Consider the following 18,885-nt stretch of genomic DNA (forward strand, 5'->3'; position numbering starts at 1 on the left):
CCATACATTTCTCAACTATAGACAGCACATGTACCGTATTACTCGTAGAAATCTCACGCCGCATAAATTTCCTTTAATTTTAAATGGGAACGGAAATGCACACCAACGTTATGTACACAGGCCAAAACCAAAATACATTAAACGAATGATACTTTCATTGAAACTGCAATTCTTTTGATCGCCTTTTTAGTAAAAGTGTGAGCGTAATATGTACTATCAATGTCTACACAGAGAACAAAGGACGGAAAATATGTATATTTTTGAAAACACGTAACAATCAAAGCATCGCCTGTAGTAGAGATTAGTGTGGCAATTGGTCAGACTCCCTAGGTAGGTTATAACTTTCAACACTGCGCTTCACCGTCTTAGGGGCAATTGATGCACTGTGTGATCATCACACAATAACTGGTACTCGATTTTGATATTTCCATCAAAATTCAATGGATTAAATCAAAATCAAAAGAAAAGTATTTTTGACCATTCTCGATATTGTGAAGCGCCATAATAGACAGGAAACTAATCCATTTCTAGGCAATTATATAGCATATTTTTGAACTTGTACGGCAATAAACGCATTCTATTATTAAACGTCAGCTTAAGCCGTGTTATAAACTAGTTTCAATATAACTATGCGTCCACAATAACTTCAAAATCAAACATTGAATGGTGTGAAAGTAAATGTATCTCTCACCAATGCATTGCTCGTTTTCGCTTGAGTCATTCCAATCTTAAACATAAACAAAGGAGAAACTACCACTTATTCTTTCAAAACTAATTTCAAAAAGAAAGAGCAATGAATCTTCGCTAAAATGACAGAAATAGTGTTCGTCATGGTTAATGGAAATTTAAGCATGACCGTAGACAACGTAGTAAGAAGAACACGGCGGTCATTATATTTTTGTGTCAGTTCCCATAGGAAAAATAATTCTTGAAGTTACAGTATCGGTTTTTTTTGACAAAAACTTTCTTTTTTACTGCCACACTGTTGCACACCATCACTTGTCATTAACAGAAACATACACAATGACACTATGCTATTTGACAAACCACATTCACAATGGTCTCATATCATGGACACAAATGTAAACTTACTTAATTTCCACGGTGTTGACCAAGTGATCCCGAATCTGTTTTCAGTGCTTGTTCAACTTGTTTAACATATTTCAGTTCTTTATCCATTGACCAAACACTGCACATAAGAGCATGTTTTACCATCGTTTTGGGACGGTCTAACAACTAACGACACGCCAAACTTTACTACTCAGTAGACCGTCGCCACGGATGTGTTACACTTGGAATGCTCAAATTTTAACCCAGACGAAGACATTAGTTCATGCTAATGACAATATAAGACATCGACAGCCAATTTGCTCACGTCTGTATAGTCACTTCAAATGCGCGTCTTTTAATTATTCATGGCGTCATAGCCCTTTATCCACTGCCAACAACGGTTCCGATAGCGAGTGCCTTGGTTGCTATAAGCCACGACTACAGCTGTTGACCTATCTGGAGCTCGACGAAACATGAAAACTTTATCACAAAGTGACAAGCATAGACTTTAAAAACGTTTTTAAGTCTATGTGACAAGTAAGGTCAGGCTAGTAAGAACTTTGCACCCAGTCATACCCCTATTTCTTCATTGTGAAATTAGTGTTTGTTCAGAATATACAGCTGCAAGGATAAGCAATTTCACGTTCACGCCTGTTTAAGAAAAGAATGACAAAGTACGTGATATTCCTGCTTAAAGTAAAGATAACGAGGTGTAAGCTTAATGTCGAGATAGTGATGACCTTTCCATCTTTGAATGAATAGAACCACCCACACGTCAAGTTCCAAAGTTCTCTACGTAGAGTAAGATCCGCTATACATCACCCTGCAAGTCATTCACCTGCGTCTAGTTGACAGCCGAACAATACACATATTTTCAATGACATTGTTTACATAGTACCTGAATCATGGAACTGAACATGATCCACATTGATAATATATTTCCATTCGGAATCACGCTAAACTCAGCGGCGAATCTTTAGCCGAAGGGAGGGAGCTGTCGTGCATAGGGTGTCCCGTTATATCTGCAGTGCACGTATCTTACTATGAAAGGTAAGTAAGCTGTCACGGTAATGTTGTCGTTTGTTCAGATTTCGACTGTCTTCGACTCAGGAATTGTATTATTACCATTTAAATGTTATTTACTAGTCTGCAACTTTCACGAGGGTAAGTTGTCGTGAACTCAATCATTGAGAATATATTCTGCCGATGCATGTTGTTAACAGTTCTGACATTGCGACCAGCAGTCCTATACCATGTCACTTATTAACCACGTAAACCGCCAGCCGGACAACACCTTCGTGGTGAATATTAACGCAGCCATATATAAGAGCTGCGTTTGTCAAAGCGAGAATTACATTTCAAGGCAAAACAGATGTTCGGGGTTTCAATAAAAATTAAGTTTTATGAATAGAATATTAAATTTAAAAAGTTGATAGAATTCATTGTTGCATAATGCAGTGTATTACCATGTTCTTGAAACAGTCATGTGATAGTGTACTGTAAAAATAAATTAGTCTGCGTTCTTCTATTTGAAGTCTTGCAACTAAAGTTAATTCGGCTTAAGCTTCTAATAGAGTCCATATTGCACTTCAGAAAAGACATTTACAGATGACTTAAAATAAAGGTCAGCTCCGAAACCGAAACAACATATCAACTCTGGTTTTTGCATCTGAAAATCCTGTAAGTGTATTCAACTGTCCTCGATCCAACCTTTGATCGAACTACGGTACATAGAGTTGAAATTATATCCCTTCGGACGTTTCCAAGCAAATGGGTAAGAGATGGATTATCCATACAGCCTTTGACATGCCTCGACATGCCGACATGTTGGAGAGAAAATATATGGAGGACTAATAGGTAGCAATGCCGGCATTTGAAAAATACAATAAAGCATTGTGTCAAAGTCCGCAGGGGCGGCGAACAAAGCAGCAGCTGTAATTCTGGTCGCTCTTCCGGCATCACAGCTCAGTTTACTTAGAACGTCGCAAACCTCTCCATAAGGCTGTGGAATCCCTCACGATGCAGCGTATGAAATATGAAGTATGCACATCGTTGGCAATTAATACAATCTTGGTTCATGATCAATTAATGGCACTAAAAAGTAATGAAAATAATTAGAACAAATTACATGTTCGTTATGGCACTCAGGGTGCTAGATCATATCTTTGAGTACGCCTTGGCCTCAATTTGATGTCTTACTGTGATAAAGAAGTGCACAACAGTTTTATATTGACGTTGGGGTAACATCCCTAAAACATCCAAGTTTTCGTTCAAAAAATTTCAGCAACGCAGAGTCGGAGAGACTCGAGTACCGACAGTGACATGCTATTGTCGCATTATGTATACCGATGAACAAAGTAAAAGTATGGAAATTGTATCATGTTCAAAAGCATTGCCAACATTGATAGGAATGTCACAATTTGATAGTTAAGTAGGATAGTAAAGTTGTTAATTACATATAACTAAAAGCGCCCTAAATACTTCGACAGAACGTTGAATTTGGGATTTAGCAGGAAATTACTGTGTGTCTATGATGAATATATTACCTTTGGCGGTCGACAAGTTACCAGAACCAGATACGTCACGTGAGCAAGTGTTTTCATTATTATTACACCTTATAAACTGCTGTCTAGTAATTTTGCTGTGGCCATGCAAAATTATCGAAACAGAGATTAAAGTGTTGATCGCAATATGTTGTCACACATTCGAGTGATTCACCTTGATGCATGTGACTAATTAGAATATTTTAAGACGTACTTCTGCTAACCTGTCTTTGTTTTTAAACGAACTCTCGAAACAACTTTGTTTTCAACTTCAAGTTTATCAATTTGGTCAATTTGCTTTCACATTAAGCTGAAAATAGCCTGCTCCTCTAATTACTTTAAAACAGTGTCGTTTGTCTTCCATCGTCCACGCCGACATCGTGAGGTAGTACGCGTTTCAAAACTGAAAGACCGAAACTTTTGCTCAAAGTTCAGTCAAGGAAATTCCGACCATTCTCTTATTACACCAATAACAAATATCAGGATTTACTGTGCAATTTTTGGTATCAGAGAAACAAATTACCTTATTATTAACTGTTGAATGTTATGTAGCAATTATTGTTGGACAATATCGGATCTTAATTACAACACACCTCTAAAGGAATGCAAACTTTGAAATTTAAGGTTCCAAGACAAGAAATTGACCATTTTAAACTAACAATTCTCTAGTGTTTAATAAGCTCAGAAGCCCTGTAAATTGTATATTTTCCAAAAGCCTAGATGTAGGGGAACATTTTGGTTACCATAGTGTCACTATTGTTTACATAACTATCATGTGACAGGTAATTTGCATAACCTTTCAAAAATCGGTTTTCCCTATGTTTTGTTTCAATGCTTTGAGATATGTGGCTGAAATTTGTGTGAGTGCAAGCTGTCCTAAGGGTCTTCAAAAGTGTGTCTCAGAATTTTTTTAAACCTTCTTAAACAGTTTTTATGCCAGAAAAACTTCCAGAGCAGTGAATTTAACCGTAGTTGATTTCTTTAAAATTGTGCTCCAAAAAAACTAAGCAAGATATAAAAAATCTGAGACACACTTTGGAAGAGCGTTGTAACAGCTTGCATTCCAGCAAGTTTGGGTCAGATATTTTGAAGTATTGAGACAAAACATAGGGAAAACCGATTTTTGAAAGGTTATGCAAATTACCTTGTCACATGATAGTTATGTAAACAATGGTGACACTGTGGTTACCAAAATGTTCCCGTATATCTAGGCTTTCAGAAAATGTATACTTTATGGGGGTTCTGAGCTTATTAACCGTTAGAGAATTGTTAGATTAAAAAGGTCAAATTTCTTGTCTTGGAACCTTAAGAAATGCCCCCATGTTCATCTTATAGTAAATTGAGATAATTTATATGAATAGCGTACGATCCAGTCGTAGTTACAAATCAAAGTAAGCTAGTACTAGGTTTATATCAGCTCGTGTAAATCTCAGTAATGGTACTACAATTCTTACAGTAGTCTCTCAAGAGCTACAATCGTGGTTCCTTCGCCTGAAATGTTGAATCAAATCATATGCTTTAAGTCGTTTGCCTGCCACGAATAATTCATCAAGGAACTCACACTTGTGATATGCTCGAAGGATATATATAGGTCATATTATTGTTATTCATGGCATAGTCACCCTTGTTCTTCTTTGTAGATAATGGCAAATATTAAGCTCAAATACGGTCTGTCCATATATATATTGATAAGCATCATTCGGGTGACAAGCAAGTCGAATAAGTGTTTACGGGAAGGTAGTAAAATATTGTGAGTTTAAATAGACCTAAATTTGTTTACTTGAGTAAGAGCAAGCCAACACAACTTCATAATCCTTACGCTTTTACCAATGCTGAAATAATACTACAGATTGCGATTTTTCAACAGGAACATTCACTGTTGGCCTTGCGTTTCTATAAAACCACCATGCAAAGTGGTCTTTCCGTATTCATAATACATATATATACACACACACACTCACACACACACACATATATATATATATATATATATATATATATATATATATATATATATATATATATATATATATATATAATATATATATATATATATTCACGTGACATGTTGAGCGGTTATTAAGAAAATGCGTAGTGCCTCCGCATTTGACATTCTTATAGCCATCGTAACTGTTCACAGTTAGCAGTTATTTTCAAATTATTTGACAGCAAAGTACACATTTAATCGTGATGCCAGTTTTATATTAAGGGCCGCTGTGCCTTCAGCTAGCGCTATAGATTTTAAAAGTCACTAGCTGCTTGTCAGGGAGGTCAATCTCTCCCATTGGTTTCAAATTTGACTATATGACTTAATTAAGCATATTTTGTTCTCTTACAAATTGGCTCATGATCATATGAAACTGTATAGTGGTTAATGAAAATGAACTGTTTTATATACTCTTCACATTATTTGTGATTTCAGGCGTAAAAGCTATTGATATTGACCAGATTTACGTGCCGCCTGGGTTCGATGTGTGTGTTGAGGAAGGTTCTACTTTACTGATTGACACTGGCATTGGCAGTGAAGTTGAAGATCAGATATGTTTTACAGAAATCTTGAAGAATGGTAAGTAAACAGGGACGTGGCCAGGTTCTTTACTTGCTTGATTGGTTGAATTGTTTTGATGTCATATTGTATTAAAAAAAATTATTTTGTTAAAGGGTTGTTTGATCATTTGGTTACGCCTGTCGGGTATTATTTGTCAGTTGATTGCAAAAGGCTTGTTGGTTGCGAGTACGAGCTACCGATATACTCTTTGTTATTTTCATTTATTGAATTGACTGCTCAAATTTTTACCTAAAACATTCGATGTCAATTGCAGCGAAGATTTCATTCGGAAATTAATATTAATTACTTGTGGGGCTTACAAATGACTATATTTCAAACCAATCAGATGTATATTTTATACCGAAACTTGAGTACACTTATGACCAAATTTGCGCTTGTTAGTCCTGTCAGTAGATGCATAAGCAATATAAAATATATATAATCGCAAGTGAGACATTTTTATGATTTCAAGATGTAGAATTCGTACTGTGTACTGTTTAGAAAGTAGAATGATTTTTGAACAATTGTCCACGAGACATGAAGGGTCAAACTTTAGCGCTTTGCGCATGTCTTGCAAAATTATAGGTTCTCGACAGCAGATAGCCTGTGTCCCGTCTTATAGGCCTGAGATCGCAAGCAATTCTTCTGGATATTCCTTCGAGGTGATTAAAAACAATACCATAAGTTACAGATGGACATTGAAACTTTGGAACATAATTTCCAATCCTGGCAAAATTGACTGGTGGTTATCAGGGCACAATAGTGAATACGGGAGTACCACTATAACAGTGCTAGGTAAGAAACTAACAGCTCTCACTTTCATGTTAACTTTTCTGTAAAGAAAATTATCTACTTGTCGGATTTCCAATAATTTAAGGTGTAGAGTGCGAATTACCAGTGCAATGGAATTTGATACAAAGACTCGAAACGACCCGTGATTTTTTGTGTATTTTCTCCGTAGATCGAAAGCTGGCGCAAGCTAATGTACGAGTGACAGAAAAAGTGAATTTCTCCATATTGAAGTACTTTGCCGAAGAGAACATTAAGGATATTGCTTTGACGGTCCCAGTGTATTTGGTATACACTACTTTGATCTTGAAATTGAAAGCGGTTCCGCCAAGGGATGCACGCAGTTCACTGACTTCTTGATATCCCCATTTTATGCTCACAAGTACCTATCAATAAATTTCTGGAATGTCGACTGCGGGAGGAGAGGGCAATACACACTTTCTGTAACTGACATTAACAGAAACCACAATATACTCGTCAGTTTATCCATAAACGGTATGTGTTACATACAGAAAACGATGTTACTTACATACAGAAACTAGACATAGTAAACTACATTTGAACTAATTAGATCTTACTTGAAGCAAAAAAGACAACACAATTAGGCGTAATACACATTAGAATATCTAATCACTGGCCTTAGGCAACAGATCACGTGATCGTCTTTTAAGGAGTAAATCAAGCAGTATTCTTTGAAGGCGACGGCAATTTGTTTTGTGATACGTATGCGTCAAAATCTACATTGACTTCAAGTAAAAGACAAATAGTTATTCGATAAATATTGCAATAATAAATGTTGTGCGCCAATAATAGCCCATGAGTCATCGTTGTATTTCTTCTATCGGGTTTGGAAGAGAAAAACCAGAGCGACAACATAAACATGTAAAATACATAAAACATCTCCGTTGATAAAATACGACAATGCTTGAAGCAGCCGTCGCGACTTGCTTTAAGGATTAGCGCGCTTGCGCAGTGTACATGTACATAATATAAACTTATGAAGAAGTCAGCAAACCAGAGTATTGTAATCGATCATGAAAGTTATTAATAATATTTTAAATTTAAATGTCACTCTAAGCAACCCTTGAGCCCCGCCATGTTGTGTATAATGATTATCTTTGTGCTTTTCAAAATAATATCACCTGAGCTGCATGTGATAAACCTTGTGAATATGTCTTGGTCGAACAGTAAAATCTACCTTACAACTTTACATTAGTGTTCATTTACGCTTGCCACAGTATCACGTTCTAAAGGGACAAAGTCGGCCATTTTTCATGAATTTATGTGATGCAAGATACTAAATATATTGTATGACATGTTGATAGATACTGAATGAATGGGTGACCATGAATTAATGAATTATTGGTAATGAACAATTAATTCATTTTCACGATGGTTTCATTGATCGTGTCTAAAACCGGGGTCGAATATATGCATGGTCACCCATTCATTCAGTATCTTTCAACATGTCAAACATATGAGTAGTATCTCGTATCGAACAAAATTCATGGAAAATGGCAGACTTTGTCCCTTTAATGCTATTTTGTGTCACTTTACAGAAAATATAGAAGTAGATGGCAAGGTAGTGAAAACACCGACATTCAGCTTTGACACGACGAAAGTCATGTGCTCTGCGAACAAAAAGAAAATTAAAGTACTGTGGTTCGAAAATGGTGTGCCAATACCAGAGGTATAGTCAATCTTTGAATATTCCAAGTTGTAAATTATTTACAAACAGAAAAATGCAAGATATCTTATTGGACAACCTTATACACAATTTTATCTAATTCGATATCGAACTTTGCAATCCCTTCATGAATGCATTTGTGTATAAAGATTCGGGCAGCGTAATTTGGCCCATGAATATTTTGTTTTATATTTACTGTCAAACACTAAAAATCGTGTCAAGGTCAGTGAATATCGCCGGAAGGGAATGAAATGTAATTAATTACTGTTTACAAAATATTGCTTAAAACGCTTTGTACCTTGGGTTTCTACACAATTCAGGGCAAAAGCGGCTATGTTATAAAGCGTACTGACAACTCGAGTATTCTAACCATTGAATACATAGACCTGAAGCCTAATTGTACAATGGAATATATGTGTTGGGTATCTACGGACTGTAGTGAAGGCAAAAACAGAACAGTTAGCGTGAACATCTCAGGTAAGATAATTACCAACACCATTGCTTGTCTGCTTATCAAAATGAAAGATATTAACAAGGGGCAGAGTTCAATAAAGCTAAGGAATTTTTTCTGAGCAATTTTTACGAAGACAACATAAAAAACATCGGACACAATCACTGTAAAAAAGGTTTTACACTATGTTTTTCATGTTGATGAACGCAACATATCCAAGATGATAAAAATAATTATGTACAAAATGCACATAAAAGATCAGCTGACCATCTGAGGAGTATATACAAGAAAATATATCGAAATCGATCGCTTTGATGTAATCTCAATAGACGGCATAGATCCTCAAATATCCCAGCACTTAAGAAATTAATCAAGGTGGTTGATCTGACATTTTCACAGTTCTCTAACAAAATACAATTCCTTGTGTTTAGATATCACAGTATGCCCTCCTTGCAATCGCAGTATTGAGTGCCCGACAGAAGGTGAGTCGACCCCTGAAAATCAAAATAATTTAAAAAGTTAAAGGTGAAGAGGTAATTGCAAAAGTTACATTCCGTATTGACATTTAAACAGCGATTATTAATAATAAGATAAATATGCAGTATTATATAAAAACGAACTTTTAAATTTTACCTGATCAATTTCAGCATGTTCATACACCAGAGAGACTATCGATTATTCAGGTGAGTAAACTTTGAAGACATCATATTCCATAAGTAAACACAATCGTGACAAAAGATATGCTAAGAGGGTAGCCTTGACTCAGAAAGTTATACAGTTTGTATTTTCAACATAACGTTTACAAGTTAAATTACATCATTCTTGTTTTACATGGAGGTGTGTATACAATTTCTATTGATTTAAATTATGTAATAATGAAGATTTATGCTCAGTGGATTGTTTTATTTTCATGGCGCATGCTCATTTGGTAAAAGAGAGTTGAGTTGCCTTTGGCAGTAGCCCCTAAGGTTGTACAGGTAAAAACTGTAAAGCTATGAGCGCTGTTAGTTAATCCTGCTTAATGAATTACCTAATGATAACAGAACCGAAACATTTCAAGGTTGCTCCGAGTCCGGCCAGCTACATATGAGAAGAAAATAGATTAAAACTTAAAATTAAACCTATAGAACTTTCCCTTTTCAGAACCTTGCTCAATTTATGTACCGGGCAATCTCTTCATGTTTAAGAGTAAACACCCGGGTTTCCGGCGCTGAATTTCTGTCTCGTGCTCGGACTCAATGCAATTAGTGATTTCACAAGGCGTAATTAAGTTATTGAACATGTTCCCTTGGGACTTCATCACGAAATTAATTTCTCATATAAAACAAAGAAAAAAGTACTAAAACTATTAACAATCTTTAAAATACATATTTATTTCAGCGTCTAATGACCACACTGAGATATATTCAGCAAATTCCACACTCTGCATTAATGCAGGACGTAAGTGATACATCTTTATTTAATCTGCCAATCATCTAAGGTTACTGCACCGTCTTGAATCTGTGAGAATTTCTAATGATTGTTTACAATACTGAGTTATAGGGTATAGGGTTTCAATGCTGAAAAGGGATGTATCAAGTTTTTTTTGCATCGCCGCATAATTTGAGGATAACTACTGTACATCCAACCTCTTTACACTAGTTAATCCTGAGTTCTTCCAGACTGCAGATCCCAGTTAATACGCCATAACGACCGTTATATTAAAACTTTCTAATATGATCTGAAAAAGTAGTTTCGAATTCACGTTGATCAATTTGTCTGATCTGTGAAATTAAATGAAAAGGGTAAATGAACAAAAATTGATCGATACGCGGATTTTTACCATATCATACATTAAAAATATTAAGGCAACGTTTATATCGATGAGTTATGCTTTAATGTTATCGAATTCAGAACCATTGCTAGGCCTCACTGCCCACCGCTGATACATCAGAGTATCTCTCAGAGCGCGCGTGTCTGACCGTGGCTGAGAGTGACAGACGAAGAGTCCCTATACACCATATAATTACTAAAATTTTCGTATATCTTGGCTATGCCGGATAAAAAGATCGCAATATTGAGACTTATAATAATTCGATTTCTACCGACATCACAATAAAACAAAAGTGTAAATTTTCTTTTCCTCGCTCGTGGGAAGCTTCATCTTTTGTTTCAGACCCACGTCAGAAGTAAATTAACCCGTTACACGAAAGCGGAGCGTTTCGACTGTTTGCAACAGTCGTTTCTTTTGTACGCAGTGAGTGTAAAAGTATCATGTTTGGTTGTTTTGACAATTAGCGCAAAGCCATTGATACGCATATTGTAACATTTTACTCCGTGCTTTGCTGTCAATCAAGTCGTTTCCCACCAACAAAAAAATTCTCACTATCGCCTTTACCACACGCGGGAAAACACTTCCGACCCACTAGTCCAATGAAAATTTAGTCATTCGATTTGAAACCCCCCCCCCCACGATATCGTCATAGTCGAGGCAACTGTTGGTGTAAACCTCTCCAGCTGCTGTTTCATGGCTTTGTACGTGATTGATGGGTCTTCCGTCTTTAGATTCTCCAGGAAAGCGATGTCATTTTCCAGAAGTTTCCGATGTCGTCTGACTTGTTTCTTCACGGCAGTGCAAGTTCCATTTTATATAGCGATCCCAGATCCTTTTTTCACTGTACCTGAAAAACTTGAATTTTTTTTGCGATATCCTGAATCACCCCTCTCGGCACGTTACCAGTAAATTTGTCGCCACCATTTTGTCTGATGTGGCTCTCAAGGAGGTTATACCTAGATCGTCACTGACAGGTTTTCCTGAGCGGTATTCCCTACCCAGCAAATTTACCTGCAATATTCTGTCGGAGTATGTGCAAACGTGCATGTTTGAACTCGTGGGAGGGGCCAGGGTATTATGAACAGCGTCATTGTCATTGTAGCAGCTTTTGTCGCCACTCACTGCGCTGATCGTCAAATCAACTAAAACCTTGATTCTTACACTCACTGCAGCTACAATTTATTAGTGTTGCAAACAGTCGAAACGCTCCGCTGTCGTGTTACGGGTAGTATAACGATATTTAACAGCTTTACTACACATAAGAACTTCAAGGTAGCACGCAGGTTTCCTCTATTTAAATAATTTCTCACCGGGTAGATGCTCAACTGTGTGAATTATTTCATGTTCATAAACTTCTTGACAAGTAAACACGTATGTCTACCACACGTCAAATTAAATGAAGAAACATCCTGAATAGCCAACATAGTCGAGAATATTGCTAGTATCATTTGCAAACCTTAAAATTACGACAAAATTGTTTATATTGCATTACGCTTACGTTTCATAATTTTTATAAAGACAGCTGATAAGAAAATATTCATTCACCTTTATTTTCCTGGATTATTCATCAAAATGTCGGGATGACCGACAGTTTCTCATTTCTCATGTCGATTTCACTCAAAAAAGATTACTGTGTCATTAAACCTTGGTCTTTACATGGAACGTCTTTGTTTTATTCCTAGACGAAGAATGCCTCCTTTGGTCTTTGATGGTCTTTGTCATCACTAACATGCTTTGGATAATGGGATTATGTTGTGTGAAATGTTATGGTCGGTTGAAGGTAAAGAATTCCCATATGCACTTGCAATTAGTATTTACGTCTATTCACTCAATTTTCATTTCTAGGCTTTACCGCATTCAAAAAGGTAAAAACAGGACACGTTATATGTGCTCGTAAAGGACGAGACAGTCGTGCCTGCGATTGAACCTTGCGAATTGCACTGATTATCGGGCATCTCCGATATCGCAATGGTTCATTGTTGACGTCATTCTGTTTCTCCATGTGTGTCCATTTTCTTGAGAAAGTGTTACTGATCAACATTTAGAGAACATTTAGTGATTACAGGAGACGGGTGACCTGATGATTTTAGTAGCGGTGGTTAAAATGTAATTCGTCCGTATTTATTCTACTGAAATGTGGCCGTCTCAGACTTCCCAAGTTTTAAAATCTCTTCCAACCTCTTATAAACTGATACGAGAATATGTGTCTAAATCCAACTTATGACCAGTCGACACATTAATTCAGGGCTAACCTCACCCACCTATGTTCCCTGTTACCAATTACAGCTGCTATAGTTCTTCAGAAGACATGTCTTACCTCGGTTAAGTTGGAAAGCAAGCTACCCGCGTGATGTGTAATATGTAGACCCCTCTCTATTTAAACGCTCAAAATGTTCGCCATGTTCATAAGAGAAAAGGGCCAATCAAGTTTAAGTATATATATAGTCTGTTGAAGTTGTTGTATTTCCAACTCCTTCAAATAATCGTATAAACTTTGGCGAACGATATCACCCGCCGAGAAGTGGAAGGCGATGCGCGTTGTCAATGTCTTAGGCATCAATATGACCGGACCATCAAATGGGCCGAGAATGGACCATTTTTTTTCTTTCTGCAATGTCAACGATTCTTCTTCCTATTTATAACGCAAGCGCAGTGTGGAATGATGATGCTATCTGGGCGTCGCCGCGCTTCTAGATAACCTGTGCACTACACACACACAGAGCGAGACGTAGTCCTGCACTCGTCAAATGAGTCCCTTGAAACCGTTCAACAGTGAACGCGCAGCTGCAGCCGCGGGGATGGGGCATTCCGTACGGTTTTTTAGCGCATGCAATATTATATCGTTCTCGACTGTAGATGTATAATAAGAAACCAAATGTCCTTAAAGCCATCCCTTCAGAATAATTTAAAGGTCATTGTCTACCATGAATTCGAACATTTGATAATTATATTGGTAAGGAAAGTCAATGTATTGCTTTTCACATCGTTTGCCTCGTTTTTGCTTATATTTGATTCATCGTCTCGATAATTTATCGTATAGAAATGTATTCCCTACTATGCATTGGGATTTCGTTGATAGTTTTATTGTAAAATTCGCCATATATGTGTCGACCGCCATTAATGCCATGCATGCATCTCACATACACGTATTTTAATATTGTTGTCATGTCAGTTCAGGCAGGTTTATTTGTGTTTACCTTTGGCCTTTAGCATAACAATGTTGTTTACTAAAGACATCTTTATATAATAAGCGCATTAATTTCTAATCATTTTCTAATGACTATTACTTTCAGAGTCGATTTACACAGTGCATCGGTTACCATACACCTCCAGAGCAACACAATGGGGTTGAACTGGACGACCAATGAGAAAATGAAGAACATTACTGCAGACGAAAGAGGAAGGCCGCAGTTCTAACACTATCGAGAAGACTCTTGGTGCTGAAGGCCAATAAGTTGAGCTAAAAGAATAGAATTTTGCCTTGACAGTCTGTTCAAAAACACATGACATCATTCAATGTGTACTGAACCGAGTCATGCATATAAGGGTTTCAGTGAGAATCTATTCAAGACCCGATTCTAATCCGGTATGCTTCAAACATCTAACGCCTTGTCGTGTATTTCACTGGAACTGGTATTTCATTTTCAAAGTCTAATCAATTTGGATTTCCTACAGAAAGGAATATCAGCCATGAAAATTTATCACTTGAATTACCCTGACTGAGACTTGTCTACGAAAGCTATAAGTATACTAACATGCCGAGAAACATTGCTCCAAATGTCCTAATCTGTAATCGTGAAAGACTGAAATATTTCAAAGAAATAGTGTTATTTTCAGGAAAAAATGTTTACTTTTGTAATATTAGAAGACGAGCCTGGTACACAAGAGGAACAAAGTTTTTTTTTTATTTGCGGGAAGATTAATGAGGGTTCGAGCCGGAGTAAAAGGATCTTATTTTCTTTCATCGTCTTAGACTTTTATATTTAAAAAGGAAGAATAACTGGCATGACTAGTGATTTGTGAGCAGTTTTGAAATACACTGTTTGTCAAAGAAGTTGTCCTTTGTTAGATTTGTTTTCTCTGGAGAAGAATCGGACAAGGATCAAGTGTTTTGACTCAAACGGCAGGAACAGTCTTTGACAAACACGTTTTAACAGGAATCGCTGATACAATAACATTTATATGACCAAACATAAAAAAATGTTGAAAAAGCGCAGAGACTACAGTAATACCAACAAGTATAATGCAACAAATCCAAGGCATAAAGAAAGAGAATTCCCGAGACCACTTCAACATAACCATGAAGCTACATTTCCTCCGGTTTAGCCCAAAATACAATTTACATCATGGATCGATCGCCCCCAATATGCACCGTTCTTGAAAGTATCGCGTCATCTTTGCTCGGGGACTATTGAATGTAATTCCCAGGACTGTAACTGTGAGGGGCGGGCGGATGAGAGTCCATAACTGCAGTTTGTGTGGGTAATATAGACTAATGTCCTGTGCATTTGACTTTCTGATCTGATCATGATGAGTTAAATCTCTTGAAATCCTCATAGCCTGAGCCTGATTCACTGGGATATTCATAAAGTCATTAGAGTGGTTTTCATTTTGTCATAATAAGCTGAACTTAAAAGTTTGTATACTTTTAAAGCGTCTTTTCATCAGCACATAGATTGTTCTAAGTGTCTACTGTGATTTCATTTAGTTAATTCCGTTCTTATTTGATTCAGCATTCAAGATACATACCACGATCTAATGGTGTCTTATCATGGTTCTACGTAATATCGTGATCAATAAAAGTCTTTTGTAATATTTTACCGTTATAAGATTTCTTTTTTGGGGAAGGGGCAAGTTTTGATGTCATACTGCACTTAGCAAGTATATCAATTGCAGACATACTATCACACTGCACGTACAAGTCTGGAACTGTATCACTATACCGTGAACGTAGATACGTTTGGGGTAAATATTTCTGTTACGAACACATGTGACAAGACCTATACATCACTTTAAGCAGTACTGTTGCAAAATGCTCTGTAGTTAATGTACACTCACCTGTGAGCTTTGTCGTCAGAGGTCGGGTTAGTATTTCACTATCTAACTGAAAAGCTGATCATAAACGAGCCCATGTTAGTTACGACACAAGATAAGGCTTTGCCCTTTACCCGGACTAAGCCTTCCGTGTTTGGTGCTATTTTTCAATTTTCTACAACAGCAACACATGCTAAACCTGTTGCTCAGCTCGGGATATTACAAAAGTTGTATTTCGCGTTAACACTGGACCTCAAGTTGCACTAATAGTTGTGTTGGCCTGTTATGCATCGTCGACAGTCGCACCCCGATGGTAACTCCTCCGATTAGTACAGGATTTAGCTGTTGTTTGAGAGGAAAAACCCTATTCAATACAGAGGTTACATGATAAAATACCAACTTATAAATTAAATTCAAATATGCTGTTTTACAGGGAATATTTGAAGTGAATATTATTTGCTCCGTCAAATTACTGACAATAGCCCTTTATCAATACGCCACTTTCGAACAAGCGTATTTGCACTCCTTTTGTCAGCAGAATATGTAACTTTTGTGTCAAAATAATACGTCTGTTATTTCTGTACCTTGATATGTACTTGTAATTTCTTGAACAGATTGAAAGGAATTTGAAACATTTAATTTTAGTCAAGACACACAGATGTACTGCGATGAATAGATATGTAATAATGCCAAGCATTTGCTTAATCGATTATTGTAATTGAAAAGCTAGATGAAAATCATTTAGTGTAAAGACGCTAAGGCGAAAACGCATTTTAACTTTTCCCATTAGTAAGAGGAGTAAATAAACGTTTTACTGCAGAAAACCGTAGTCACTGAGTCTGGAACAGAACAAGGTTATTATCACCGTCGTTTTAGTTTGCTTTATTCAACAGTTATGGTTGAGTAGCACAAGATTCAAGGTTTCAAAATCATTTTTCTGACTTTCTGGGAAAGTGAGTGTGTATTTCTCCCTATTTTTCAATCGATACTCCAAATTTATCGGTTTGTGTCCTTATCGTTACTGCATCATGACAAAATATCTTTTTCCAGAGCTTTGAGATCAACTTTCGTCGGATTTATATCCACGGAAAGCGGGAGAGGGGGTGTAATCAGAAATTGTTATTTTTGTATTTTTCACTTCATAGTAGAATTTTTATGATTTATTATACATCTACCATCGAGAACAATAGAATTTAGCGTGCGGTAAAAAAGCCGTACGGAACTCGCGCCCGTTCCGTACGGCACGGTTTCAAGGCGCTCCATTCCCTGCGGCTGTATCTGCGCGTTAACTGTAGAACGGTTTCAAGGGACCCCTTGGACGAGTGCCAGAACAAGTCTCGCGCGCTCTGTACATGCTGCAGGTACGTTGTAGTCTGGCAGAGACCCTGCGATTCGCGTTCTTCCCTGTTGGAACACGTGCGCACCCTTCAGAGACGCGACGCGAATCCCAGGGTCTGGACGTTCTTGCAAGCGACCGGTCGGATTTCTGCCTGATCCGGGTACTTTATAGAACTGCACACATCCGTTAATCAAAAAAAAATGACAAGTACCATAGCCAAATAAAATGAAAAATGACAAATAAAAACATATCGCGTTAATAGGTCTACTAGCTACTAGTATAATATTCACTAAGCCCAGTTAGATAGGTTTTTCTTTTAACGTCACTACCCTTATGAATATTCAGTACTTGCAAGAACTGACGGTCGCTATGTCTGGCAGCGCGTGCTCACAGCTGCACAGCCTCCGAATGCAGGCCCATCGGGGCGCGCACAAAACAAGGCCCAGCGACTGTGGAGAGTCTAGGTACGTTGCAATCTCCACCGCAGAGTTCTTATCGGCGTGTATTTCCACAATTCCTTGTGCAGTCGCCGATAATGACTCTGCCACAGGTGTCTTGTTAACGTGGTAAATCACCAAATACCGATCCGCAGACCGGAAGTCAGCTCGAAAACCAACACCGAGACGAACTCGTCGAAAATACAAAGTCCATCCTCGATGCAAAAATGTTCATCGTTTGAAAACTAATTACTATAGGTTTATAGCAAAACACGAACTGGAAAAATATAATTACCATTGGAACTACTTTTAAATAGTGTAATTATTCGGGAAGAAAAAAGGCTTTGACCTGTTCTGACCTTTGCGCGAATCCCCTGTATCGTCTGCTGATGATGTATTTTCTTAAATTGTGACCCCTCCTGCACTCGAAGTTATACCATGGCCGTATATATGAATACTCAAGAAAGAACAATAAATAAACACTGAAAAGAGACAATGACGTTTTTATTTGAATTTGTAGATAACTGTGCGCGCGCTGGAACGAATTCGAACTGCCGCGCGTTACTGTGGCTATACCATTGCTACAGTGCGCGACAGGTTAAAAAGTAGTTCATTGACGTTCCAATGACCTCGAGGTTACATGAATATTAATCTGCCTGTGCCAGAGATACTTACTAGCGTACGCGCGATAAGAACTCTGGTTCGAGAAAGGGTACGTTGTAGTGCACACACTCCAAAACTTGCAGAAGCGCGTCCGAGGTAGCGTTCCACATTGGCGCGATAAAATCGGAAGAAAAAATTGACATTGCGATCACTACGGTCACTACTCCGACATTTTGATGCCCCGATCAGGAATGTAAGATGTATAATAATAAGGTTATTACGAAAATACCGCAAAGGATGCACTCGGACATTGGCGCCGCGCATCGCCCTCCGCTTCGCGTCGGGCGATACGCTGCGCCAATGTCCTCGTGCATCCTTTGCGGTATTTTCGTAATAACCTCATATTATTATATGGCGTGTTTGTGATGCATCGAACTTTTGGTCGTAGAAATCCTTAGTAGTTCGAGAGATTGATTAAGAAATAACAAGATGGTATGTCGATTTTCAAAATTCGAGACACGTACACTTGACTCCAAGACTAGACTAGATATAACTTAAGTGTAACTCAGACTTATATTGACATTCAAATGA

The 18,885-nt window shown here is 37.5% G+C and overlaps 1 protein-coding gene across 1 annotated transcript; it reads left to right on the plus strand.

Annotated features, from left to right (window-relative positions):
• Window positions 1-2,093: 2,093 nt before the first annotated feature.
• LOC139146232 (uncharacterized) lies at window positions 2,094-10,747 on the plus strand. The gene is made up of 8 exons (XM_070717640.1): window positions 2,094-2,100; window positions 6,016-6,159; window positions 8,490-8,620; window positions 8,938-9,094; window positions 9,500-9,550; window positions 9,716-9,751; window positions 10,449-10,508; window positions 10,710-10,747. Exons 1-8 carry the CDS (start codon window positions 2,094-2,096, stop codon window positions 10,745-10,747), a joined length of 624 nt encoding a protein of 207 aa, XP_070573741.1.
• The last annotated feature ends 8,138 nt before the right edge of the window (window positions 10,748-18,885 follow it).

The sequence above is a fragment of the Ptychodera flava genome, chromosome 12 (genome assembly GCF_041260155.1).
Source record: "Ptychodera flava strain L36383 chromosome 12, AS_Pfla_20210202, whole genome shotgun sequence".
NCBI classification, from domain to species: domain Eukaryota; kingdom Metazoa; phylum Hemichordata; class Enteropneusta; family Ptychoderidae; genus Ptychodera; species Ptychodera flava.

Coding starts and splice junctions, on each gene's coding strand:
- LOC139146232 (XM_070717640.1), top strand. Junction 9,095..9,499: donor AGTTAGCGTGAACATCTCAG/GTAAGATAATTA, acceptor CCTTGTGTTTAG/ATATCACAGTATGCCCTCCT. Junction 10,509..10,709: donor ACTCTGCATTAATGCAGGAC/GTAAGTGATACA, acceptor TCTTTACACTAG/TTAATCCTGAGTTCTTCCAG.